This window comes from Pagrus pagrus (genome assembly GCF_965226575.1).
Source record: "Pagrus pagrus genome assembly, chromosome: 7".
NCBI classification, from domain to species: Eukaryota; Metazoa; Chordata; class Actinopteri; order Spariformes; family Sparidae; genus Pagrus; species Pagrus pagrus.
In genome coordinates this window covers 2,993,677-3,019,967 of record NC_140191.1, presented here as the reverse complement: position 1 = coordinate 3,019,967, position 26,291 = coordinate 2,993,677, and the positions used below count along the sequence as shown (strand labels likewise).

Below are 26,291 nucleotides of genomic sequence, written 5' to 3'. Positions count from 1 at the left end.
AAAAGCTTGACTTCCTGGGTGTAAAAATAGCCGAGATCTTCCACATTGTGGAGCCTGTTGAGAGGCTTTCGCCGACTGAGCCGGCTAACTTCCAGTTTAGCGCCCGGCTAACTTGAATGTGAATAAAAGGATTTAATCATGCAGCTCTACTAGACTTTCCAAATGTTAACAGACCGAGTGGCTCAAACTATGACAGCAAAACGAGTCATTTCATGGTGGTTGTGATGCTCAAAACCAAACGTATCCACCGTTTTACAGCCGCTTCTTTCACAAAGTAAGCTCTTGAGAAAAGTTGTCTCCAGAGCCTGGCGCTTTCTCCTGGGGGATTGATTTCAACACTAACGTTAGCTACTGTTGCTCTCCACTGTCCACTGTCCAGCAGCATTAAAAGGGAAGGTCTCTTTTTCATATCACGTGACAATCCACTCACATATGGCTGATATAAAAAATGATTAATACATCTAAATTGTTACATAGAGCCCCTTTAAAACAGCTGCTTTAGGAGAATGCCGCAATGCTGTTTCGCTGTGAAGCTCCAGAAATATTTAGTGGACTACGAAACTTTCCATCAGAGCAGATAATGACTGGATTTTCTCTTTTGAGTGAACTTTTTCTTTACGGAGAGACTGAAAGTGTGCCCGATTTTTGTGCGATTTACGGCGTCCAACCCGTCTCTATGATGGCAGGCTTGCCATTAGACTTGGCTGGAGGTCACTGTGTACCAAGCAGTCCTCACAAGTACAGTAAGAACTAAACATGTGTGTGTGTGTGTGTAACGTGAGGTCCATGTTAAGCAGGTGAGTCTTCAGCCTGCAGCGCCGAGCGTCTCTGTTGTTCTGACAAGACAGAAAAGGTCAGTCCACCGGGGAGAAAGCTCAACTCGACGGCGATGAGAGCGAGTCACTTTGTTCTGAACCGAAGTCAGAAGTGCACCGATAAAACAAACAGCAGCTGTACACTGTCGACCCGTTTCACTGTCGAGTCTGAGCATGAGATATCTGCCTGTTTGACCACGATGATCCTGGTTTAAAAGGATAATTCCCTCACAAGACGGCTGACCTGAACTGGGATGAACTGAAGTGAGATGAATGAGGGATTGTCACCAGGGCCATTAAGGTTTTAAACCAGGAACTTTAGTTGTTTTTTTTCTCTCAGATTGCTTTTGAAAGCCTCATTAATAAACACAGACATGATGCGTATGAGTGTTTTTGCGCCTCAGTGTTATCTGTATGCATGTGTGAGGGGGAGGAGGGAGGTGGAGAGGGGGGGTATTCCTCGCCGAGTAGGGAGGCCGCTCGTCTTTATCGTATCCAGCTGTTGTTCAATCCGGAGATTTGGCTGACCCGTGCATATCTGCCCATCTCTCCCTCCAAGCTGTGATAGTAATGTACTGTCCTGGAAGCGTGCCAGCACTCACTCACTCACTCACTCACTCACTCAGTGTGGCGGATAAAAAAAATGAAAAGCAAAAAAAAAAAAAATCACAAATCCCCTCAGAGCTGACAGCTTGGGGATTTTGCCACCCATATTATTATTATTATTATTATTTGCTTGTCTCCAGGTAGTTTTGTTGAAAAAAAGCTGTTTTTATGTGCATCAGCTTGTTTGGATCACAGCTGAGTACATAAAAAAGCACCACTCCGTTATTTTTCTGTATTAACTTGGTCATTGGTCTTATTTTCATAGCTTTGTTCATGTACTTCCTGAGATCTGGTCACATGGAAACACGAGCTGTTGCCAGATTAAACAGGAAACTTTCATAGACTTTAGCAACAAAGTTGGTGAGTAGACGCCATCAGGGATGGTGGAAAAAACAAAAAACAAAAATCAGACCGAAGTGGCACAAATGAAAACATAATTTTGTATTAATGGAAAGCCCAGCTTTCAAATTCTGCTTCATGAAAAGTATCAAAGTATTTGCTATGAAAGGCAGTTTAAGAAAACATTTGCGAGAGTGCCAGATACTGCACCGAAATCATAACATTACTTCCCAGCTCACAGACATTTGGTGATTTGCTGTTAGAATGTAAAATAAGAGATATGTCCAACGTTCATGCAGTCATTTTAAATTTGTGTTGTTTAGTCGTCTCTAAAGTGTACTTTAAACACTAATAGTTTAAATGAACCTACAAAGGGTTTCAGAGTGCTTTCCATGATATTTCACTTTACAGCTGTCGCCATCATACAAGCAAACTTAAAATAGTTAGCTAATGGACAGATGGAAATTTTAAACTGTTGATGGTGCCATATGAAGAGTCATTGGTTCACGAAAACTCATACAGTAAGGGCCATGAAATACATCACCTAAATGCAAAATAAGACGACCAACAGTTGTGGAGATATTTCTGATGGTAGCACAAGATGAAAACTCATAATCGTCCTCTGGGATCATGATTGTCTGCATAAAATGTTATGGCAACCCTTCCGGTAACAGTGAGACTGGACCACGGTGGTAGAAAGACTGAGAGACAGAATAATATGTTGGCATTGTATTATTTCTGGAAACCACGGATACGCCGAATTTCTGTCACTCTGAGCGGAGAAGGTGAAGGTTTTATTCAGGATCACAACAGGGTCAGGACAACACAACAGATGACTCAACAAAGACTGAACTAAAGACGGGACGAACTAAACTAACAAGGGGATGAGGTGCAAAACACGAGGAACAGGGCGGGGCAAACGAAGGAGATCCATGACATGACAATGACAATTTGTGCGTTTTATGTATTTGCAATATCACAATACAGGCCAGATTTCATTTTTATGCTTGCTTTCTGACTAGAGGAGCAAGATGGCTGCGAAGACAGTGACCACTGTTCAAGACAGTGTTTCAACATGTGTAAGCATTAAGACTGGACAATTTCCAGATGTGTTGGTGGCATCAAAACTGGATATTTTTGAGATGTCGGGACTTTTTCAGGCAGTGTTTGTGGCAACTAAAACAGGGATTTTAAACCAAAATAGAATCTTTATCTCCAACCAAGTGGCTTTCGTGCCTCATCCTAACCAGAGCATCAGCACAGCGCAGTCGATTTGCAGAAACGTACTTTGCCAAAATTTATTTTGGTCATTGGTGTAATTTCTGTCCTGATTGCATGTCGCCAGAAATAAGAAAAAAAAAAAGGCAGATTACAAGAACATCACATTGTTTTTGTTGTGTCTTCATTAACGTGCAAATGTTACATAAAAACTATCAAGTTGACAAGTTTCTGGCCCAAATGCTGCAGCTCTGTCAGCTGGGTGACTTTGATTATACAATACATTGTATGCACCAGTCCTGCAGACATGTTTTATATGCACACCCTTATATTTTGCAAAGTGTGAACTGATGCAGACTGCAAATGCACAGAATTTCTTACATGTATCCTTCTTATACAGCTCATAACTGTCAAGATATCAGTCATTATCAGTGGAAGTCATATACCATTATCTCTTTTACTTTCAAAACCAGCCCCCTATTAGCAAAAGCAAATATTTCTCTTATCTATTTGACACACGAAGTAGTGGGAATGTGTGCCCACATGGTAAAATGGGATTAATCTATTTTTTAATCGCGAAAGGGGAGATGTGGTGACAAAAGTAACGAGAAATACGCGCGACACTCCTCGTTACATGGGGACTTAACGCATCACGGTGCGGATCCATCCAGCCTGTAACCTGTGTGACTTTAGCTGGTGCTGCTGAGCGGAGGGAGGGATGGAGATGCGCAGGGCGCAGCATCAGCACATCCACGGTCGGTCAGAGCGCAGCAGCTTCTCCTCCACACCATCATCATCCTCATCATCATCACCAGCAGCAGCAGCAGCAGCAGCAGCGGCAGCGCACACAACAAGACCGACACACACAGACTGAGTCGACCTGAATTTATTTTAGTAGCGCAATTATCCTAAAACTCCCCCGAGGGGTGTTCGGCTGTCGGAAAGGGAAATTAATGAAGAAGGAGGGCGAGGCAAACTGCGCGACTCTGGTGTGACAGATGTTGGAAAAGTCTGGTTGGATGTAGAGAAGAAGAGGAAGAAGAAGAGGAGGAGGAGGAAGAAGAAGAGACAGAGAAGAGGAGGAGGAGGAGGGAGAAGGGAAAGTGTCCTGAACAGAGATGAACACGTTTTGCTGTTGGAGACGGACGTTAAAGAGGTGGAAGCTTTGCTGCGATGTTTCCTTCACTGAAAGCTTCAGCTGGTGAGTTGTTCCTCTTTAATTCATCTTTTCTGGGACTTTTTACAGAACAAAAAATACAAAAAAAAAAAGAATAAAAAAAACAAAACTCGAACTCCTTTTCAGGTTTGATCACTTACTACTTGTTGGATCAGAAAAACAGCATGAACTGAGTCTGAATTCAACATTTAAACCCCCTTATCTTTATCATTTTCATAATGAGGTAGTCGTGTTTCTATAACGATGCATTCCTGACTTTATGTTATTCAATAGACCTCATCTATCATTACGGAGACTCTGTAATAATCCCCAGATGTCCCTGTTGATGCTGGGAGTGTGCCAGTGTCGTATTTGTGCAGTTATTTTCAATTTCAGATGATTTTTTTGATCATAAGCGAACAAAAAACTTGATTATTGTTCTTAAAGTTCACTGAAATCAGACTGAAGTTGGCAGTTAATTGTGATTTATCTGGTGTTTCGACCTATTTTGTCGTTAATGTGCTTGTTTGGGTGTTTTTGTGCAAACCAATGAGGAATATCATTATAAAAAAAAAAATCCCATCATGCTTCTATTATATCAGCAACTTGTATCTTGTCACAATGGTGAGGTTGGATGCTGACCTATATTAATATTTAATATTTTATAAATCTGTTTTCTAGAAACCCAGGAAAAAATGTGCCATTAATACTTTACTATTCGGCCTAGTTGTTCTGCTGTCTGAGTAAATCTGTCTGTCCCTTTTGTTGTTGTTGTTGTTTTTTGGGGAGCTACACTCGGCCCATGTGCACAGTAATCCTCGGAAGAGTTTGTTCCATAAACCTAAAAAAAAAAAGGGCCACAGCAGACTGTGTTTTAACTGCGTTTCAGCAGGATTACAGCCATCAGTAGCTGCAGCCTCATTTCCCCTCAGCGTGCGACAGTGTGAGGGCTCTGTGGTTTTTTTTAAATCAAGATGCTTCTCCTGATCAAACCTCCATGTTTCGATTTCGTAATCGTCTCACCTGCGGTCTGATATAAGCCAGGATCAGCGTTTTCCGGAGGACGCAGAGGTGAACTCAGACTCGGCAGCGAGCTCTCTGTCCCCTCTCCTCCTCCTGTCATAATGGGGACACACATCATCACATCGGTTGCACTGTGGCTCAGGAGGAGCAGATCAACATCAAGGGAGAAACCAAGGATTTGACGCTTGGGATTCTGCCAAATGGGCAATTTAATCAGAGGGCATTTTATGCAAAGGAAGTATGTCAGTCTCCTTGTTAGGGAGTGATTTATCTGGACTGTTATATTGGGCAGCTGCTCAAGACCTCAATTGATTGCCTCAGGCAGAGAAGAATATGACAAGTCTTTAACTAGCTTTTCCTTCACGGCCTCGCTGGTGGAAACGTGCAGCCAGGCTATGCAGTGCTCTCCGTCTTCAGATGGTGTAGCAGTGTGTTGGTGCAATGATCTTCATTGTCCTGGTCGTGTGACATGTATGATATCTTACAAAAAAACAAGGAACTTCTTCAAATTTTGACACAAATGTCCACTTGGACTCAAAGATGAACTGATTATAATCTGCTGGTTAAAGGTCAAGATCACTGTGACCTCACAAAACACACAATTTTATACAAATGTCTTCTAGGATGATGACATTTATATCCAAAAGGTCAACGTCGCTCTGACATCATAATATCCTGCAAAAACACCTGTTTTTTTTTAGAAGAGTTTGTATCTCAAATCTCAAAATATCCTCCCATCTCTGTAAGTTACTCAACATCACAGTGAGCTAGGAAGACATCTGAAAGAGGCTTAAGGCAGTGAAGCAAACTCATAATGAATACCTTAAGTTAGATCAAATGATTTGGGCTATAATGGGGAAAAAAGATTTGGCCAAGGACATCAAATACCGACGATCTGTCACACCCTTCTGCATCTGATACAGCAAACAAGGCACCGGGCTTTCAAATAACGTAAAAAACCCATCCGCAGCAATACGAGGCGTTCAGAGCGAGTCAGGTGATGTTGTGAGAGGGATAAAGTGTGCGTAGGGAGGAGGTCGGGCTGTATTGAAGGGTAAAACACAGGACTTTCACCAAAGAAGCCACTGTTCACATCCTGTCGACTTTTATTATTTAACTTATGGGTAAATACCCTGTGTTTTCCAACATAACCAAGTCATTTTGGTGCCTAAACATAACAAAACTGTGATCATATAATGTCAGTATAACAAAATGCTGCTGAGAATGATTACAAGTTGGTTTCATTTAGTTTGATTCATTGAAAAGCTTTCTTGGTTGAGTCCAGAAGATCCAAAAGGTTTTGTAAATGTCCAACTGCTGAAGATCAGTATTTCAGTTTATAGTATGTGAGTTTATTCATTTATTTTTGTTTGATACCTAGTGTTTTTATGAAGCTTGCACATCACGTAGCCTTCCTCAGTGGGTGGTTTGGTTGTGATTAATTGTCAGGAATCCTCAGTTCCTGAAGAAGGTCACAGTATTTGGATGAGAGTATTTTTATTTAAGTTTCTTTTTCTAAAACAATGACTTTTGTGGGGACTCAGATATTGTAAACTGAACCGAACCCCTTAAAAAATAAGAAAGAAAGTAAGATATTGAAAAACAAACGGCCTCAGCAATAAGCAACATACTTATTGTATCATACTTTTTGAATAATTCTTCATATTTAAATGTTTTCCAGATGAGCTAAATTATTGGCCACAGATGACTGTAGCTTTAAAAATCACATTTTAAATATATCAGTCTTCAAAAAAAGCCATATGCTGCTAACACACTGTCACTGCAGCTTTGATTTCTTTCCAACTGCAGCACCTTAATACCAGGCTTAGCCAGAGATGTTGGCGAGCTGTCTCAGAAAAGATGCATCAGAGCCTGGAACAATGCATCTACCCACCATGTTTCTCAGTCTTAACGGGCCATGGGATTACAGTTATGTTCAGTGCTTCTCTTGTTTTTTTTTTTTTTTGCAAAGGATAAACGTCTTCACATCAAGTCTTTTTTTTGAGTTGTGTTGGTTGTCCTTTTTATCTGAGTCTCAACCAGACCTGCTTTTGGAGGGTTTTCACATGAAAACATCAATCGAGGGCAGAATCCGCAGTGCACAGCAGCACTTTTGAACACAGTGTGCGCAAAGCCCTATCCAGGCCACACAGTCATTTGGAGTCTTTTTTGTAGATGAATAGAAAGATCAGATGTTCACTGAGAGTGGACAAATGTAGTCAGGGCATGAATTGAGAGTTGAATGCCCACTGGCCTGGGGGTTTGTGTCAGCAGCAGCCTTGTGTTGTTTGGCCTTGAAAAAAGCAACTTAATTTTCTTTTATGCTTATTTTTTTCTTTCATGCTGCATTTCCTCTTCCAAGATTGCGTGTCCTTTTCCAGTTTGATTGTAGTCGTCTGTTCGTGGGCTTCCTGTCTCACAGGCATTTTACAAAACTACCTACACGATCAGTTGTAAAAGACTTGTTTCTTTTCATAATCATCAAAGGTATTTTTTATCTGCTGAACTCTCCGCCTGAGGTGCTACATCTATAATAACTATATCAAAGAATAATATGAGTCTGCTTGAAGGCTTCCATTACCACAAACAAAACAAAAACATCAAATCTGATCGTCGGCTCAAAGGAACGGTTCAAAGGAATTCAGTCATTAACTACACAACCCCATGCTGATGGAAAGTTGGGTGAAGTTTTGTAGTCCACAATACATGTCTGGAGCTTCACAGCAAAACAGCGTAAAGTGGCTGGGGACTTGTTTTAAAATGTAGAATAACAACCGAAAAAATAAACATAAAACGGTTTCATACAGCTCATCAGGCGTAATCCAAGTCTCATGCTGCATTGACGCGCTACTCGGATGGTCCCAATTTCCTGAGTTGGGAAGTTGTTCTTCCCACTTTGATGTGATCGTGCGTGTCATGTCGGCCAAAAATAATTTATTTCGCATTTTATCTCGTCAGTGTTTAAACTGCATGGTGACAGCTGTGTCCAGTATCTGAGTGACAAGGAAGCAGTAAAGAAAACAAAGCAATGACTATACATTACATTACATCATTTTTAAAAAAGTTTCTTACCATCAACCTCATTTTTTACTTAGCCATGTTGTTGTTGCCATGATGTCAACTTGCAAAGTTAGGAGCCCTGAGATGACAGATGTATTTGAAAAGATGTCATTTACATCCTCGATGCCTTGTTGAGCGTGTACACCCACTGCAGACAAGGTGCGAGCTAATGCAATGCTTAGCGGATGAGGTGAAGATTTTGGTTGACAAAAGGGTGTAAATAACGTCTGAATTTTGGATCTCAGGGCTTTCAGAGACTTGGATTACACCGGAAAAGCTTTATGTCAGAAACAAAGAGCAAGCAACCAGCAAGTTTGCAGAACAGGGACACAATACTGAAAGGCAGTAAACAACACAAAAGAACTGCAAAATAAGACGTAGGAGAGCAGCTGGTTTGCACACTGATGCTAAATGAGTAGAGAAGGAGTTGTTGTCCTGGATAGAAACTAGGGAGGGTCATTGGCAAAGAGCTGGAGACTCTTGGACCATCTAGTGGACAGGTTGGGACTAACAAGGTCTGGGATGATGCAGGGGGCTGAAAAACAGTAGCCCTGTTTGGAGCAGTCCTGTATGCTCCCGATAGAAAAGCTTAGTACAGCTTAGGGATGTTTTTGCCTGCTTTTCCCAAAGATCACCTGTCTGTCTTTGAGCATGTGATGTTGTTTTCCTTTATCCTTGGCTTTAAAGCTGATGAGGATTGATTTTCTTTAGGTGGCGCTCGATTTAGCGCCCATCTGTCAAGGGGTGCAAAGCCAGACCGGGCCAGGCAAGGTTATGTATACCTTTTGAAACACAGAGGTAATTACTTCACAAAGCGCTTCACATAAGCTGAAGAAATGCATTTAAAAATACGATAAAAAGGGGTCAGTGTATACTTCAGAGTGCTTGTCGAATCATCGAACAGCATCTGAACGCCCGCCATCCAACGATACTTAACTGTGAAACCATCGGAGTGATCGGTCAGGTATGTGGAGGTCTGAGAGCGAGACAACTTCCCTGTGTGTGAACAACTGAATGGAACCGTTGTTTGCCTGTACTGAACACCATGATTGCCTCCAAGGACAGACTGCAGAAGTGCACACGTATTGTCATTCGTACAATTTCCTTGGGACTACAAAGCCATGGAAATAAGTGGAGAGAGTAGTGCAATGCATCCAGAAGAAGCTTTGACAGCAGGCTTTCTGCCCCAACAAGTGAAGGTAGCAAGAAAAAAAACCCTGGAGCCTTTAGATCTGGTCAGATGACACAAAAAATGAACTCTCTTCTCAAGCGCACTGAATCCCATACACAACCCGCCCATTCCTTCCTCTATTCATTCCAGACAAACTGCTCCGGCTGCTATAGAAACTTCACTTCATGTCCTGCAGGGACATCAAATGTAAAAAGCCGCCATTAAGTGGCTGAATGTTCAATGATAATTCCATTTCCACATGTCCATTTTCTATACCCATTAGCCAAGGTCGTGGGGGCTGGAGCCTATTTCATATGCAATGGGAAAAGAGGCAGGGTCCCTGGAGAGATGGATAGTCCTTCACAGGGCTCCGATGATAAATTATCCAAAGAATAACTGGAAGTAATTGATGTGATGTCACAGTTATGCAATCAGGTGGCCCAGAGAGGATAAGGAGGAGCAGCCAACTGATCGGGTCAAAGAATCCTCCTTGCTGCGCCAACAGCACCTGCTGGCTGTTCGAAGCGCTTGTACAGTAACATTTCTCTCGACATGCATGACAGGAAAGGACAAAACTCCAAGAGTATTATCATCAGAAACAATGAGATCATTGGTAACTTTCTCCAAATCCTTGAACGGGTGTTAAAGTGTTCTTGACAAGTGACCTCTTGCAGTCATGAGATTGTCCTTCGTGAGAAGAAGGCAGAAGTGGTGTGACGTTGTTATACTAGCACAAAACCTCTTAAAGGCTTGTTTTTCTTCATCAAAATCAAAAATCTGTTATCTTTTCAGATCTTTTGAAAGGAGTATTGTACTGTACAGTGCATATCATAGTTACCACAAACCTGAAGATAAACATAGGACAACTTTGTCGCCTGTTTTTGGAGGTGAAAACTATTTTTTTTCCCTCTGTACTAGGTGAATACATAAGCAGACCTCCCTGGAGTCTGAAGCAAATTCTGCTAAGGCCCCATCCTACCTGACCCGTGAGCCATGCAAACCATTTACCACTGCTACAGTCACAGCTGACACCTCAGTGCTCCCACCACAATCCTCCCTCCGTTCGAACAGTTCGCTCCATCTGTCAGTCTCAAAAGAAGCAGAGCAGAATAGAATATAAATAAACGATATTTGTTGAATACAATGTTTTCTATAGAATCTTAAGTGTTATGTTTACATTATGTTGTCTTGTGTTAACATTTACATACATAACATGTAGAAAATAATGAAATAAAACACTGAACTCTGGCTCTTCTGCCTGGCAATTAGTCCAGCCCAAACAATATCATGCAGTGTTGGCTATGTAAACATGAGTCTATTGGTCATGGTTGTAGTTTTATGTCTCAAAATAGTTAAGGGAAATATTGAATACTCGAAGGTTATTGTTTACTGACAGATGTGAATCCATATTGCCCAGTATGCAACTATTGCTTTCCATTTTGACTGAGAGAGTGAATAATGTCTGTGTATATAAACCCAAAGGACTCCCACCATCAGATGGATATTTGTTAATCTACTTTGATGTCGCATAAAAAATTACCAGCCTCTACATAAAAATTTTACTGTCGCAAGATGAGTGTGCGGAATGCGAGGGACGCAAGAGCAGGATTAAAAACTAAAAGAAATACATCTTTGTTTTTGTTGGCTACACAGTCTTCTGTGTTTTCTCTGGGAACTGACGGCGGTGTGTACTGTGTTCAGCCTACGCAGTGACAGAAAAGTAACTCTGCTCAGAGACTTTTGACGTCAGTGGTTGTGGGGAATCGAGCCTGTGACCTGCCAGTTACAGGAAGCCTCCGATCCCCCTCCCACACACGTAACAGTACTGGCGCCGGCTCAGGCTCCAGGTGGGATTGTGGATCTGCTCCGTCAGATTAGCACGCAGACCGGTAAGTGTGCCAAAGAGGGAAAAAAGCTCCACCTGCACAGTAGTGAGGGGAGATTATGGAGTTGATCGCTTTTCTGTGAAACAATACAATAGTGATTTTTTTTTTCCCTCTTTTGTTCTCGAGCTTACCTCATTTCCTCAACACACATTTTTGTGACGGAGGTACTTGCACAAAGGTGCAAAGGGCAGTAACGGGACATTTACTCAAGTATTTTACTTGAGTACAATTTCCACTTGAGCTAGTTTTTTGTACTTTCTCCCATTTCTTTTTTTTTTTTGGTTTTATGATTTCCTACATTTCACTTTTACCTCCATATTGCTTTCTTTCCCTCCCTTTTTTCTACGTGTCCCCCTCCATTTTCCCATTTTTTTGCTTCCCTTCTTTCATTTTCTCCCCTTTTGCTTTCTTTCTCTCCTTTCCCCACCTTCTTGCCTTTGCTCTGACTTCATCCTCCTTATTTCCCCTCCTTGCTTTCCCTCCTTTTTGTCCTGATTGCCCCCACCGTTTCTCATCATTATTTTCCCTTTTTCCTCATTTTTCACCTCATTTCTTTCTTTTTTTTCTCTTTCAATTATCTAAAAAATGATACCTACCCTTCTGCTTCATGTGTCATAACTGACTTACTTACTTTTATTCTCGCCACTATTACTTGTAGTGACATTTATTCAGTACATTTAGTGCTGTACTTAAGTATATATTTTAGGTACTTGTACTTCACTTGTCCTTACTTTTTGTGCCTTTTCTACCTCTACAACACTACCTTTTATGGGTAAATATTGTACTTTTTACTCCACTACAGTTATCTGACAGTTTTAGTTACTAGCTAACAAAACATTTAATAACAACATTTCTCACTACTTCCATAATTTTTGCAAACCAATCAATCGATTAATGGAGAAAATGATGACATGAGTCCAGAATGAAAATAATCGTTAGTTGCAGTTCTGTACAAAATAGTTCAAAATGAGCTCCACCGAAACCAACCACAACAGAAAAATCCTGCTTTTACATTAAGGCACAGTAATACCAATCTATAGTATATCAGTCACAGGCGACTTTCATTTTTTATGCATTGAGTACCTTTACTTTGAATACTACATTTTCCAGATTATACTTAAGTAAGACTATGAATGCAGAACTTTTACTTGTAAGTATTCGTGCAGTATGGTATTAATACTTTTACTTAAGTACAGGATCTGATATGTTTACTTCAGTACAGGATCTGATATGTTTACTTCAGTTTCTTCTGGGGTATGTATTACTTTCCTACTCAGCTCTCGGTGCTTCTTCCTCCACTGCACTGAGGGACTTGTGTCCTTCCATAACAGAAACACGTGTTTGATATCTCTGCACAGCCACAGAGACATCAACAGGCTCGTGTCCCACATTTGAAGAGGAGCTGATTGCAGTTGAAGTCCACAGTCGGCATGTTTGTTGCCCTGATGTAGTTTGATCGGTGTGTGACCTGCTCCAGGTTCAGCACCCTCCGTCTCCCGTCAGTCAGCTCCTCTTGTAATGCGTGACCTCCCCTCATCCCTCTGATGTGCGTCGATGGATCCGATGCATCATTGCTGTTAGCTGAGACGACCTAATTTGTCACATCACATAGGCGCTGCACTGAGACTAATTCCCTTCCCTCATTTATTTGTGCTATTATTAATATTGCAGACGCCGCACTTTGCGTGACGTCGCACAGAGTCTTAACTCTCTCCTCGTCAGAATGAGGAATTACAGCAGAGTGCTTTACCGACACGCAGGCTGGAACGAAAACCGATGCGAGTGAGTCTGTCACTGTGACCCACTTCTCCGACTCATTACATGTGTGTAAAACTCAAACAAACCCGCTCTTAATGCGTCTGTCGCTCTGTCTCTTACGGACATGTTTGTTTGTCACATGCTTGCAATCGCTTCTGGCCTTTTTTTGGTGATATCAACAAAAGAAATGGGAAAACAACACCCACACTCGACAAACCTCGCATCTAAATTCAACACACAAAACATGAACACAGATACACACAAACACACACTCACGTATCTCAAAATGTAGATGTGTTTGGACTCTGTTGTTGACGGACCTCCCGTCGTCACACAGTTTATACTTGAATAAGAACTTCTCCATTTCAAACCCAGGCTACACACAGAACCCGTCCATAACATCCAGATGAAATAAATGTGTTTTCATGTGTAGGCACAGAGGAAAAACAATTAATATAATCCCGTTCGTCACAGACACAAGCTCGCAGCCACACTCACACACACTTTTCTTTATCTCTCCCCCCCACATGCCAATTTCTGCAATGCAACCAGGCAAACACACCCTTTTCCTTGGCGGTATTAGTATTCATGGGTCTGTATTTTTCCTCACGGCAGTTTGAAAAATAAAATAAGCAAATAAAAACATGCCTGCCTGACCTCTACACAGTCTGTAAAATGTTCTACAATGAGCAGAAATATTATGTAATGTGGACGAGAATGACGTAAACATTACATTCCTCCACTACAAACTGGATTACGTGATGTGATGAACAACAGATGCCCAATTTTCACCTGTCCACTATCGTGTCATTCACCAGGTTTAGCTAATAATCAACCTGATGGTAAGCATGTGGAGCTCACACGCGTCCTTAACGACTCTGTGAGGACACTCCCACGCAGAGTTTAAAAGCCTGCAACTCCCCTCCAGTTAGTAAGAACTGAAGAAGCCTCTTGGATGAGAGGTGAAACGTCTTCAACAAACTGAAACAAGTCCAGTTGCCTACGATACAGCACCTAGATTTACCATGACTGAGAATCTTCATCAACATCTCATTAATATTGCTCCTTCTACTCGAGAATGTGTCTGATAAAACGTTGCAAGTCAGCCCTCGGTCCTTTGATTCTGGAAGAAGAAAGGAAGAGGCAGAGGCGAAAGATAAAACTGAAAGGGTTAAAAGTATGGATTGAACAGCGACAGGAAAAAGGGACTTTCCATTTTTCTTCTCATGCACTGATTTGCTTAGCTGAACTTCCAATTAGAGTGATTTTTCTCACCAGCAGACTCTGGCACCAGTGCAACACGCTCTGTCGGCCAAAAAGGAGCCGACAGGGGCCGACTTGTGCCAGCGGTACGAGAGACACCACAGATGCTCACTGACGGTCCAACCTGGTGTGTTTGGGTCTCGAGTCCAATTGATTCTACAGCTATTGTTCATGTTTTTAAAAGAGCATAAAACCTCAAGACTGAGCGTTTCTACTGGCAATGGTTGATTGACGACTAAGAGCTGGCATTTTGTGGTTGACACGCTGTCGTACTCCGCAGTGCGCAGCTAACTGAAGAATAAGACACACATCGAGCGCTGAAATGAGGCATTTATTTCCCTTTTCAAACAAGTCAGCGTCAGTTATCAACCAGCAGCGAAGCCATCTGTCCCCTTTGCAGCACTCAACATTTCACAGGGACTCACCGCGCTGTTCAGCTTGTATTTCACTTAGAGAGTGAAACCTGGTGAGACAAGCTCAATAACATTAGCACTGACAGCCACTAGATTTTACTTTACATTCATATTTTAACACCTGCTGACTCATTGGCTGCACACTTATCTCTGTGTTTGTCGTGCATTGTCTCTTCTGTCTCTCTGGCATGGCTATAGATGCGGTGATGTCGTGATATTTGAGCCCGGGCTGTCACTGTTCAGCGTTGCAGTGTTAAACTTCTGTTTCTACTTTTGTATCTGTGACAGACTCGTCTCGTGGTGGGAAAAGTTCTCCCTGTCCTCTCTCTTGAATTTTAAACATTTTGTTGGACATAGATGCCGTTCCTGACACGATTTTGTTTACAGGGCCTTTCCCCAACAAAACCCAAAGGGGAAAGACCAGGGGACTTTTGTTTTCCAGCTATGCACCCGACAGCTGTTCTGCCAGCAAACCTTTTAATATTTGCTGCTCGCATGCAGGAGGTCTCAGGGGCCGTCACACTGCGGCAGGTGCCAGAAGCTCATAAAAAAAGAAACACACACACCAACTCCACCACCACCCAGTCAAACACTCTTTTAACAATTTGAGCACACACACACTGACACAGAAAACACAAGTGCAAAGACACAACCTCACGGTCTGTGATCCCCTGCGCTGTTGTTCTGTTCCAGCCGCTTTAATTGGGGATTTGAGCCAGGCTCTTGTCTTTCTCACTGTGACAAGCTAAAAATAGCTCTTTGACAAGTGTCAGAAAAGCCAGCCGGGATCAGACTGTGCATTCTCGGTCAGATGGGTTGGTTGGCACGAGGGATTCGCGCTCGAGGCCTCCAAACAGGGAAGGAAACAAAGACTGTCACCCTGCCGTCCATGTTAGGTCTTGTTCCAGTTTCCGCGCACCTGTTGCAAAAAGAAGTTTTCACGCTCAAATATTCATAACTGCACGCTGTCTGTCAGAGTGATTCACATTTTGCTGCAGGTCCTCAAGTAACAGGAAGAGATTGAGCGTTGAGAAATGGGAAGATAAGGTAATACTTAAAAGAGCCGAGCTCAGAGAGAGAGTTTCTTTTCAAAGCTAATGAAGCCGTAATGCAGGAAAAGAAAAAGAGCTGAAGTCTATTGAGAATCATCGCCTCTTCTTTGCTTCTGGCCCTGTTGCACCAAGATAATGATATGAGTCGCTGCTCACTGTAGCACTTTGTTGAATGTGATCCTGAGCAGAAATGCTCATGTTAGCAGTTTGGTGAATGAGATGAACATTTCAGAGCTGAAGTGCCGAGTGAAGCATTTCTGGTGAGCTTCATAAAAATCCTTCAGTGACCCTCCTCCACATCAGAAAACATTAGCTGTGTTTACCTGGACCCGAATAATGCATGAATAATCAGAGTAATAGCCCAATCAGAATGAGTTGTTCAAATAAGCAGGAATCTGTGCAACACAACACAACACAACACAACTATTGTTCCCAAGACATGACAAGGGTCCACCTTGAAAATTGTGATTGCAATAAATAAAACAATAATATACGTTTTATATATTTGTTTTTACAGGTGGAGTGAATGGATAAATTAATTTGATCTTCTTGATAAAGTTGGAAAAAACGTCCTCTTCTGTTTCATGTCTGGCAGATTAGACGCTTCACAGCGGGCAAAACCACTTTGCGCATGTTATTGAACGTCCACATAAACAGTTCAGCTGAATTCTCTAATCAAAATAGCCTAAATGTTAACTAAGTGAACAAGATATTTCACATAAAACAGTAAAACCCAACTAATAACATGACTCATCCGCAATTTTAAGCCCGATTATTTGTTTTGCAACAGTGTTCAACCAAATCTGTGACCTAAATTTTTAATTATCCTTAATTAATTTACGTGAGATCTTATTTACCTTTTTTAAACGTTTAAAGCTAAAAACTGTATTTCAACGATGGGATTTTGACAGTGCATGTAACCACAAGCTATTGATGATGTGCTTTTCAATAAAATCATTTGTCTGATTGTTTTTTTTAATTTGTCTAGTAGTCTAACATAATCCTTCTCCTAATCGTAACCATCAGGGAAACATAAAGCAAATGTGGGCGACTAAGTAATGACTAAATCTGCAGCTGTGAGCAGTCGATGAAGAAAGTCCTAATTTTAACACGGGGTGACGACTGGCCACAGATTGATGTAAGGCGATAAGGGCCTGAGCTGAGAGACTTGACGAGTTTTGTCTGATGACAGAGGAGAGAGGTCGAGGGGCAGTCAAGGAAGCTGAGAATTAAGCGATAGTGGGAGTTCACCCAAAAGACGGCCGGACGCTGCCAAAGAGACTGTCTGAGGAGAGGTCACATCCGATTGGCTCTGATATTGTTTTTGCATTTTGGCATCGTGGTTGCTTTATTAGGTAAGAGTTGGCTCCAGGTTGGCTTTTTTGAGAGTGGATGTTTTTCGGAGTTATGTAAAAAAAAAAAAACAGGTTTTTTTTCAGGAATGTCAAATGTCAGCTTCATGTTGGTCAATCAGGATTTTATCCGGCCAGACTATGTAAGCAAATCCAAGAAACAGCCAGATGGACTGTCTGTCGGTATCCAGAAGTCATTTTTAAGCAGAACTACCAAACAAAGGTATTATTAAACTGAATCAAACAGGAAACGATCAATGGACTCGGGTTAGGGTTAAGTTGTTTTTAATCTTATTCTGTTACATAAATTCAATGTAAATGGTCAAATGTAATGAAAAGATTGTAAAGGTTTATCAGTTTCGACTGTATAATGGCGACCAAACAGTATTTATCAACTTTTACAAAGTATTACGACTCAATTGCAACTTTACAATAAATAATTGCTTTGTAAATGGTTCATAAAGCATTTTATTATCTGTTTGACTAACTATATATTTAGCATTTATTTATAATGGTTATTATAAAGTGTTAACAAACACCTAGATATGTGATTTATTACAGGAGCCAGAGCAACCAACTTAATGACTAAAACACTATTCAAAAACTTCAAAACTCATCAAACTAATAAATAATTAGATGGACATTTTACGTGTGATTAAAATACTTGATGTCAGCGTTCACCTTGCTGAAATTTAGCAAAAAACATCATGGAAATTCAGTGTCTTTCCTCAGAAATGCTAATATCTAAGCCTCCAGTTTGAGCAAATAATTGTACAATTATCCACCGGGCTTTATAAAATTATCTGTAAATCACCAATTAGAGCTAATTAAAGGCCTGTTCGCTAATTCTCGACCATCCCTTGTGTTATGAAGTACAAGCTTAAAACAAAACTAGAGTTCACTGGTAAAACAACCAGAATAGATCTCCAGCACAGGCTAAGTTTTTTAAAGAGAGGCAGAACATTACTCAGAAATGCACCTAGTTTACATTCTGTGGTTCATCAGGCTGTCATAACAATGGAAGAGTCAACAAAGACGGATGATTTAGTAAGTGTTTTGGCAGGCACTTCTGTCTGTTATCAACAACTCTTGTGTTTTTAGACTCAAATGAAACATGATATTCATCCCCCCCGAGCAGTTTTCACTACATAAATTACAAAATCTTTACAGAGCAAAGACTCGGAGTAGAGATTTTCCAGGCTTAAGAGATATACTGTCTTATTATTGAAGACATTAAGGTGATAAAAACAGAATCATCTGACATGATGCAGTTCTGTATTATCACAGGTTTGAGTTTGTTAATGCTGTCTGCTCCGATATTTAAAAAAACACATCATTAATAGAAACAACCAGTGGCTGTGCGTAATAGAAAATAGTTAGCGTAATTAACACCGTAACACGACACTCATGTGACTTTGCGCCACGCAGGGTGACGAATACACGTGGAAATTACAAATGCATGTATTCCCTCACTTTCTAATTTTGACGGACGGGGTCAGTCCTGGTCGTGACTCCGGGGTCGAGGCCTCTGGCTCGACTGTAGCTTTTATAATGTGTGCAGGGAAGCAGAGGAGGAGTCATCCTGATTCCTGATTGGCCAGAAGAGCTCGGCAACTGACAGCCCACCCACCCGGGATATGGCACACCTGTCAGTCCATGTCTCTCACAAGGTGGCTCAGGGGGGATCAAGACTTTTTAAATTGTGAGCCCCTCCCATGTATTACTCACTGAGAGGGGACTGAGAAGACTGATACTGGCAATAAATATGGGCTTTTATCCATCATGAACCCAAAAGCACTTTGTTTACATTTGAATGTTTGCTTCCAAAGAATGGGGGGTTGGAAAAACAGCCCAGGATAAAATGTTGGCATTTCATGTTTCTGCAAACCACATACATGTTCTCATATGTATGTGTTAAAGGCTTCACACCGTATTGACATCTCAAACAAAAATCTCAACTTTAATGTCTTGAGGTGAAGGGGATGTTGCCACTGGATATTACCAGGTGTTTTTAACGAGACCTCAGAACATGTCCAGCTGTATTTGTGGTGGACAAAAAGTGGATATATTTGACAGGAAGTCTGGAAATCTCATGTCTCAAGGCATGTCTGTGATGACAGGTATTTGTAACTAGACTTTTGGACGTTTCAAGCCGTGTTCTTGTGGACCAAAACTGAGTTTTAAGCCCAAAAAAGGTCTTTTCCTAACCCTAACCAAGTGGGTGTTGTGCCTAAACCTAACCAGAGCATAAGTACGAAACTGAAATTGTATTATTTCCATAAGTGCATAAACAAGCTGTTCTCCCAGGAAAATAAGGTCCCCAGAAGCTAGCTGAAGCTGAAGCTACAAAAGTGGCAGGGTCTGCCACATATAAACAAAGTAAAACAGTATGAAAATGTGTTTATTCAGTCATGAAAACAAAGCGCGTTTGTGTATTTCAGTATAATCTCTCTCTTCTGGTTTAAACTTCTCCCCAAACTACAGAGTGCACCTTTAATGTATGACATAGTTCTTTAAGGCACTACCACCTTATCATGTAAGACAAACTTAAAAGACCAAATGCACTACACCAGGCATTTAGATTAAGAATTACTCTCTAAAAATGAATAAATAGAAGTAAGAATTTAATTATTACTGTGGCTGTAATAAAGAAAAGCTTCCAGCGATCGATGGTAACTTGGCTCTAGCGCAGATTTTAATAAAGTGCCGGTATCTGTGTCTGGTCTTGTCTGATATATCGGTCTGAGAGGAGTCCTGGGAGTCTAAGAGCACAAGTGCTGTGTTGGGACTCGGCGCTCGCAGCCAGCCAGTATAAGAGCTGTTTGCATGAGGAGCAGGGGATGAGACAGAGACTGTGCAGCTCTGGGACTGTCCACAACTCTGTCGCTCGGCAGAGAGGCTGCAGCGAGGGCGAGTCCACACTGACGCTGGAGAGGGAGAAGCTGCAGGTTAGACTCAGTCTGGTTCTTGATTGTCTGAGCTGTGTTTTTGAGACATTACTTTGTCCTGTTTGTTGAGTGTAGTTTTTGTTTCTTAGGCTGTTTTGTGCAGTGGGGAACATTATAGGAGCTGTGTTATGTTTTGTGCTTTTAGTTTTGAGGGAGGTTTTGGAGACTTTATAGGTGCTGTGTTAAGAATGAGAATTGATTTTGATGGTTAGTCACTGTTGTTGCACGTACTGTAGCTGGTCTCAGCGGTGGCTCTTGGAGAGGGAAATACATAATTTACACATATTTCCCAGCACTGGTTTATTCAACTGGCAAAGGCAGGACAGGAATAATGTAATTATGTAATATTTCACCACGCAGCATTTCACATCAGTAAGTCGCTTTTTTTGGACTCCTTTTCTACAAAAGTGTGCAAGTTGTGTTCACTCTTTACTCAGTACAGCATTATTGTTTAATGCAATCCATTTCTTGACAGTTGGGATATTGGATCAACTTGGTTTAAAGCCTATTTTTCTATGTTTTATGGTCATTTTTCTAAACCTGAATTGTGATTTTTTTTTTTCTTTTAAATCTCTCCAATCGAGATCTATTTTTTTATTAAAGTATTTCACCCTAAACAAAATATGTCTTAAAAACAGCTTCTGTAGAATAATTCATTTATTTTTTAAGCGCTAGTTCCGTGATTTTAAATTTAAAATGTAATTCAAAGTATTCTTTACTTAGACCAGTTTAGCCATCGCTTCGTCAACATTTATGTCAATGTTTGACGTTATTAATTTCTCATTTTGAAACAAAGTTCTGAAGTAAAACAATCATATTAAATAAAATGTGCTGGTTTTAAGGTCTAACATGACCATGCTGTGACAATAAAGGCATTTTAATTGTTTAAGCGTTCGTCCAAAGAGCACCTCTAACAAACTCAGTTTGAGTCCAGGAAGAGCTTCTGTCCTTACATTTTTTGGGGAAAATGTAAGTAATCTTGCAAATTCTTGGCAACGGAAACTTTCCAGTGAAAATTCAATTTTAGTTTTGGTTTCACTTCAGGAGTTTTACTTTAATCTCTATTTAATCTCATTCTGATTAAGATCTCTTTTATAGATTAACATTAGAACAAGAATCATTCACAAGCACGAGTCAGCAACAGAAACAATTACAAGAATCATGAAAAACATCAAATAGCAGAGCTTTAAAATCTCAAAGTAAAGACTCTGGTTTAAGTTTGCAGCTCATTCCATTTTAAAAAAGCATCATACCTGAACCCAGTTTGCCAACACTTAATACATAAGAGATATCAAAGGTTAAGTCATTACTTTATTGTGAACTGTAGTTACCAATTCAAAATGAAGGATGAGATATGAGGTAGTTTGGCAACTTCAACAGTCGAGCCAACACTGTTTCTGATCTATTATTCTTTCTAAGAATAATGAAGTTACAAGTGAAGTCATGTAATCAGCCCCCAAATCTCAAGTTTCTGTGAAAAGGCTTTACAATATTTACAGCACATTCTACCTAGAGACTTATGATTCAGATAGGAAAAAAAACTTCACAAAAATGTTCTGCAACAGCACAAAGTCGGGATAAACATATATGCAGTAGATCCTGTATACAAAAGGATAAACCGATTTATCTCCCATCTTCAATTTGTGATCATTTCTATTCTTTTAAAAAAGTTGTAGATAATCATTTGGTATATAAACTCTTTTTATTCAGAAAAATCCCTCACCCTGTTGCTGGCTCTGGCTACAGTTGGCATGCCTTAACCCAGATGCCTGGCCCAGGGGGCAAAGCTTTCATCCCACTGAGGCCTCATCTGCTCTGTGAGAGACGTCACGCGCGAGGCTTGGCGCACTGATACTTAAAAAAAAATATTTAGGGCAGATCATATGTGACACTTCATGGGGTGTTATGCACTGTTAATGGTACTTCCCCAGTCTTTGGTAGGATAAAATGTCCTGCGTTTAAAAGTGCGACGTATTCTTCGATAAGCAGTTAAGTAGGGATTTTGTTGTCTGTGGTACAGAGATGTAGGCCGGTCTTATCAGCTGCGACATCTGCTTCATATTGGGTTCACTCTGCTGCTCCAAATGTGTGCTTTTTGTTGTGCTCGCCAGCATATCAAATGACAAGTGTAAAAAAAATATGTTACGGGACTTTGTCAACAGTAGGAAATGGTGTCACCTTGTTCTTGTCCTGGTCCTGGGGTGTCTGAAATGGCATTCACTGTTATATGGCAAGCTCAAAATGAAAGAGGCTATTTTTCTCCATGACATTCTCAATGAGACCAGCTGTTCCAAAATGAATCATCAGGAAATGATACTCTAGCACCAGGCTGTTGAGGTGAACATTGATTTTGGATGCTGTTTTGTGTTTAGACACATTTCGTTAAGTCTTGTTTTTCTGTCTCTCTGTTCTGTCCAGGCTACTCTAAAAGGGCATGTTATTGACGGGACCGCATTTCTACAGAGGACTTAACTCAAGTCTGATTCCAACTTGACTGCCACTGGTTATGAAAATCTGCACTCGGAGACTGAAACGGTATGTGTTTACTCGAGTTTAAACTAAGCCATGCAATCATATCATGCTTGGGATTTAAAGATGTAATATGTACAATTTCTGCATCAAAATGTCTGAAAAAATAATAGTCCTTTGATATATATTTTGATGAGTTATGTACATAATGTTCTCAATATAATGGTGTGTTTAATGTCCTGGGAAACATCAGATGATATGTCAGAGAGTTAGGCAGGAAGCTGGTTGTTTAACAATGAAGATAACAACTTGTAGATCCCAACCTACTTCATAATGTCATAAAACTACCTCTTTTGTTTCCATTGTTTTGATGGAGAGACTCACACTGTGTGCTTAACACTGTATTTCTAACTCAAAAATAACATGAATTTAAAATATTGTACAGACATGAACATTTCTGCATTAATTGTCAAAACATCAGAGCTAATGTGTTTATGTCTGCATCTCTTCTCAGGCTGGGGGTAAGATGTTTGTGGAGTCAGTCGTCCGATGGGGGGCTTGGAGCATCCTGCTCCAGTTTGGACTGTGTGTATCTGCAGCAAGCTGTCCTCCCCGCTGTGTGTGTCGACCTGAGGGTAGAGAAGTGATCTGCTCTGGCAAACATTTGAACTCAGTCCCGGAGGGCTTTTCCAGTGATGCCAGGCGTTTGGATTTATCCCACAATAAGATTAAGACCGTGGGGCGCCGCCAGTTCTCCAGCCTCCCACAACTTCAAGACTTGGATCTCAGTGATAATATGATCTCCATGATTGAGGTGGAGGCTTTCCAGGGCCTACAAAATCTCAGGACGCTTCGGATTAAGAATAACCGACTCAAGATCATCCCGGTTGGGGTGTTTTCTGGCTTGTCCAGCCTGCGCTTTCTGGATTTGAGCCAGAATGAGATTCTGGTCTTCCTGGACTATACCTTCAAAGAAATGACGAACCTGCAAACGCTGGACGCAGAGGAGAACGACTTGGTCTTCATCTCCCAGCGGGCTTTCTTTGGTCTGCAGAACTTGCAGGAGCTCAACATAGACCGCAGCAACCTGACCTCTGTTCCCACTGAGGCATTTTCTCAGCTCCAGAGCCTAACACGTCTTCGCATGCTACGTCTTACCATTACGACCCTGCCCAACAATGCTTTCCGACGACTCCACCGTATGCGTAGCCTCCTGATTGCAAACTGGCCAGCACTGGATACGATGGCTAGCAACAGCCTGATCGGTCTTAATTTGACCACGCTTGTCATCAGCAGCTGCAACCTAAGTGCTATTCCTTACTCAGCACTTCGTCACCTGGTGTATTTGCGCTTTCTGGACTTATCCTACAACCCCATCACTGTTATTCAAGGTAATATGTTAGGAGACCTCTTGAGACTCCAGGAGCTTCACCTAGCAGGGGCAAGCCTGCTAAGAATAGAGCCAGGAGCCTTTCGGGGATTGGCCTACTTTCGCATGCTTAATGTGACATCCAATCAGCTCACTACTTTGGAGGAGAGCGTCTTCCACTCTGTGGGGAACCTTCAGGTGTTGCGGTTGGATGGGAATCCCCTAGCATGTGACTGCAGGCTCATTTGGGTGGTCCGCCGCCGATTGCGCTTGAACTTTGATGGACATCAGCCCACTTGTTCATCTCCTGATGCGGTGAGACAGCGCGAATTCAGAGACTTCTCAGAGAAGGAGCTCCCGAGGCTGTTTACCTGCCGCCCAGCCCGTATCATGGACCGGAGGCCGCAGGAGGCGAGAGTAGAGGAGGGCACTACAGTTCTCTTCTCCTGTAAGGCTGATGGGGATCCATCCCCATATATCACCTGGATCTCATCCCACAAGAATGTGGTTTCTCCCACAGGACGAATCAGAGTTTTGCCCAATGGTACTCTAGAAGTGCGTTTTGCCCAAGTTCAGGACAGCGGCACATATCAGTGCCTGGCGGGAAACGCAGCCGGCAATGACAGCCTGACTGTTGGTCTGTATGTGAAGGGGCTCCCCCGTAACCGAACCATCCCTTACCTCGCGGAGGAGGGCTGGGTAGAGCCTTCAAATCCCCAAGCTGCCAACTCCTCAGCTCAAATGGCCAAGCCATACCCATTTGATGCAAAAACTCTGATCATCGCCACCACCATGGGCTTCCTGTCTTTCCTCAGCTCGGTGGCCATCTGTTTTGTCTTCATGTTCTTCTGGAGCCAGAGCAAAGGTCAGATCAAGCACACGGCAACTATTGACTTTGTTCCCCGGTCTTCCATGGGCGGTGGAGGAGGGGACGGAGGTGATGGTGGCAGGTTCACCATGAAACTCATTTAAAGCCAAGGAGAAGGTGAAATGGGTCTTCATAATGACTGTGGACTCTCCCCATTGGGACACTCAAGGACAGACGGGACCTCTTTTCAAAGGCCCCTTTGAAGGCAAATCAGAGCCAGTTTGTTGGGCTTATGCTGGCCCTCTTCTAATTTTAGAGAGGAAAGTTACATCTTAACAGCCACTTTGCTGTGTTATCTAACTAATGAATATATCATGACACTGGGGCAGAAAGATGTTAACAGATTTTTTGGCGGAGTTGTCTCATGGTTGCTGTTCGTTCTTTTACAAACCTTTACTTTGGATAAGCAAATGACCACTTACCTAACACAGATCTAATGTTTTTTTTATGTAGCATGTAATTGTAAAATAGTTCTTTTCACAGATATTATGAATAACACATGAATACAGCTCAGTTTGACACATTTGTCAAAGTTTGTCACTTTCAGGTGCTTGTTTAAACATTCACATCGTACATGTGTGCTCAGTTTTTACGTCTTCACTTGCCAATACAAGCCAAGTAAACATTTGCCCCTGTTGACCCTCACGTTGCTATTTCTGCTTACCCTCAGAGGATCATGTCAAAGACTGCCACTTCAGCACTGGCTGTAAGACTTCAACACATCAATATGTGACTACAAAGCTTTTGATACTGGCAATAATTATATGGAATACACTAGCCAAATAATTCTCAACTTAATGGTTACACCTCGGACATTTTGGAGCTTTGTTACATGCTGTATTGAAGATGTGCATCATGTTATGGGCACTGCTTACTTTAAATGATCATGTAGACTGATAGCAAACTTTATTGTACATAGGAATGTATCCTTTCCCCATTTCATACTTAAAACAAGTTTTTTCAGGTCCAAATTGGATCAACGTCTTTCTTTTTGTATCATTTTATCTCGTAACGACATTAGATGACCCTTTGTTCCATCAGAAGATGATCAGCTATGATTTCTCCTTTTTTTATATTCTAGAAACCAACTTTTTTTTATTCTTTACCCACACAAACACTGAAACTATGTGCCTCAGCAACATTCTCACCATCGACAGAGAGAATGCTCACCTGATCGTTGTCATCTTGTAAATATTTAGGTCAAGGGCGTTTGTGTGCGCTCGGTTTATTCTATCATTTTATCTAGTTCTGGGGATTAGTGTCTCTCAAATATGCCACTCTTGTAGTGTATAAACGTTACTGTGTAGATGCACTACGCACAAAGCAATGCTTTATTATGCCATGAAAAGAGGATGTAAATGATCCACACAAACAGCACTGACATGTTTGTTTGCTATCTTGTTCATAAATGATTTTTTTTTTTCCATTTCACTTCAATAAATGCCTGTATTGAAGCCCGCCTTGTCTGTGTATCTGTGGATGTGTGTGTGTGTGTGTGTGTGGATTGCCTTGCATTGTTTTATGT

The 26,291-nt window shown here is 41.4% G+C and overlaps 1 protein-coding gene across 1 annotated transcript; it reads left to right on the top strand.

Moving 5' to 3' along the window:
- Positions 1-3,791: 3,791 nt before the first annotated feature.
- On the top strand, positions 3,792-26,220 carry lingo4b (leucine rich repeat and Ig domain containing 4b). The gene is made up of 3 exons (XM_084356804.1): positions 3,792-4,179; positions 22,479-22,595; positions 23,044-26,220. The coding sequence occupies exon 3, from the start codon at positions 23,056-23,058 to the stop codon at positions 24,868-24,870; it is 1,815 nt and encodes a 604-aa protein (XP_084212930.1). The 5' UTR covers positions 3,792-4,179; positions 22,479-22,595; positions 23,044-23,055; the 3' UTR covers positions 24,871-26,220.
- The last annotated feature ends 71 nt before the right edge of the window (positions 26,221-26,291 follow it).

What these genes read in the sequence shown, in the direction of transcription:
- lingo4b (XM_084356804.1), top strand. Translation starts at nt 23,056, where the DNA reads ATGTTTGTGGAGTCAGTCGTCCGATGGGGGGCTTGGAGCATCCTGCTC.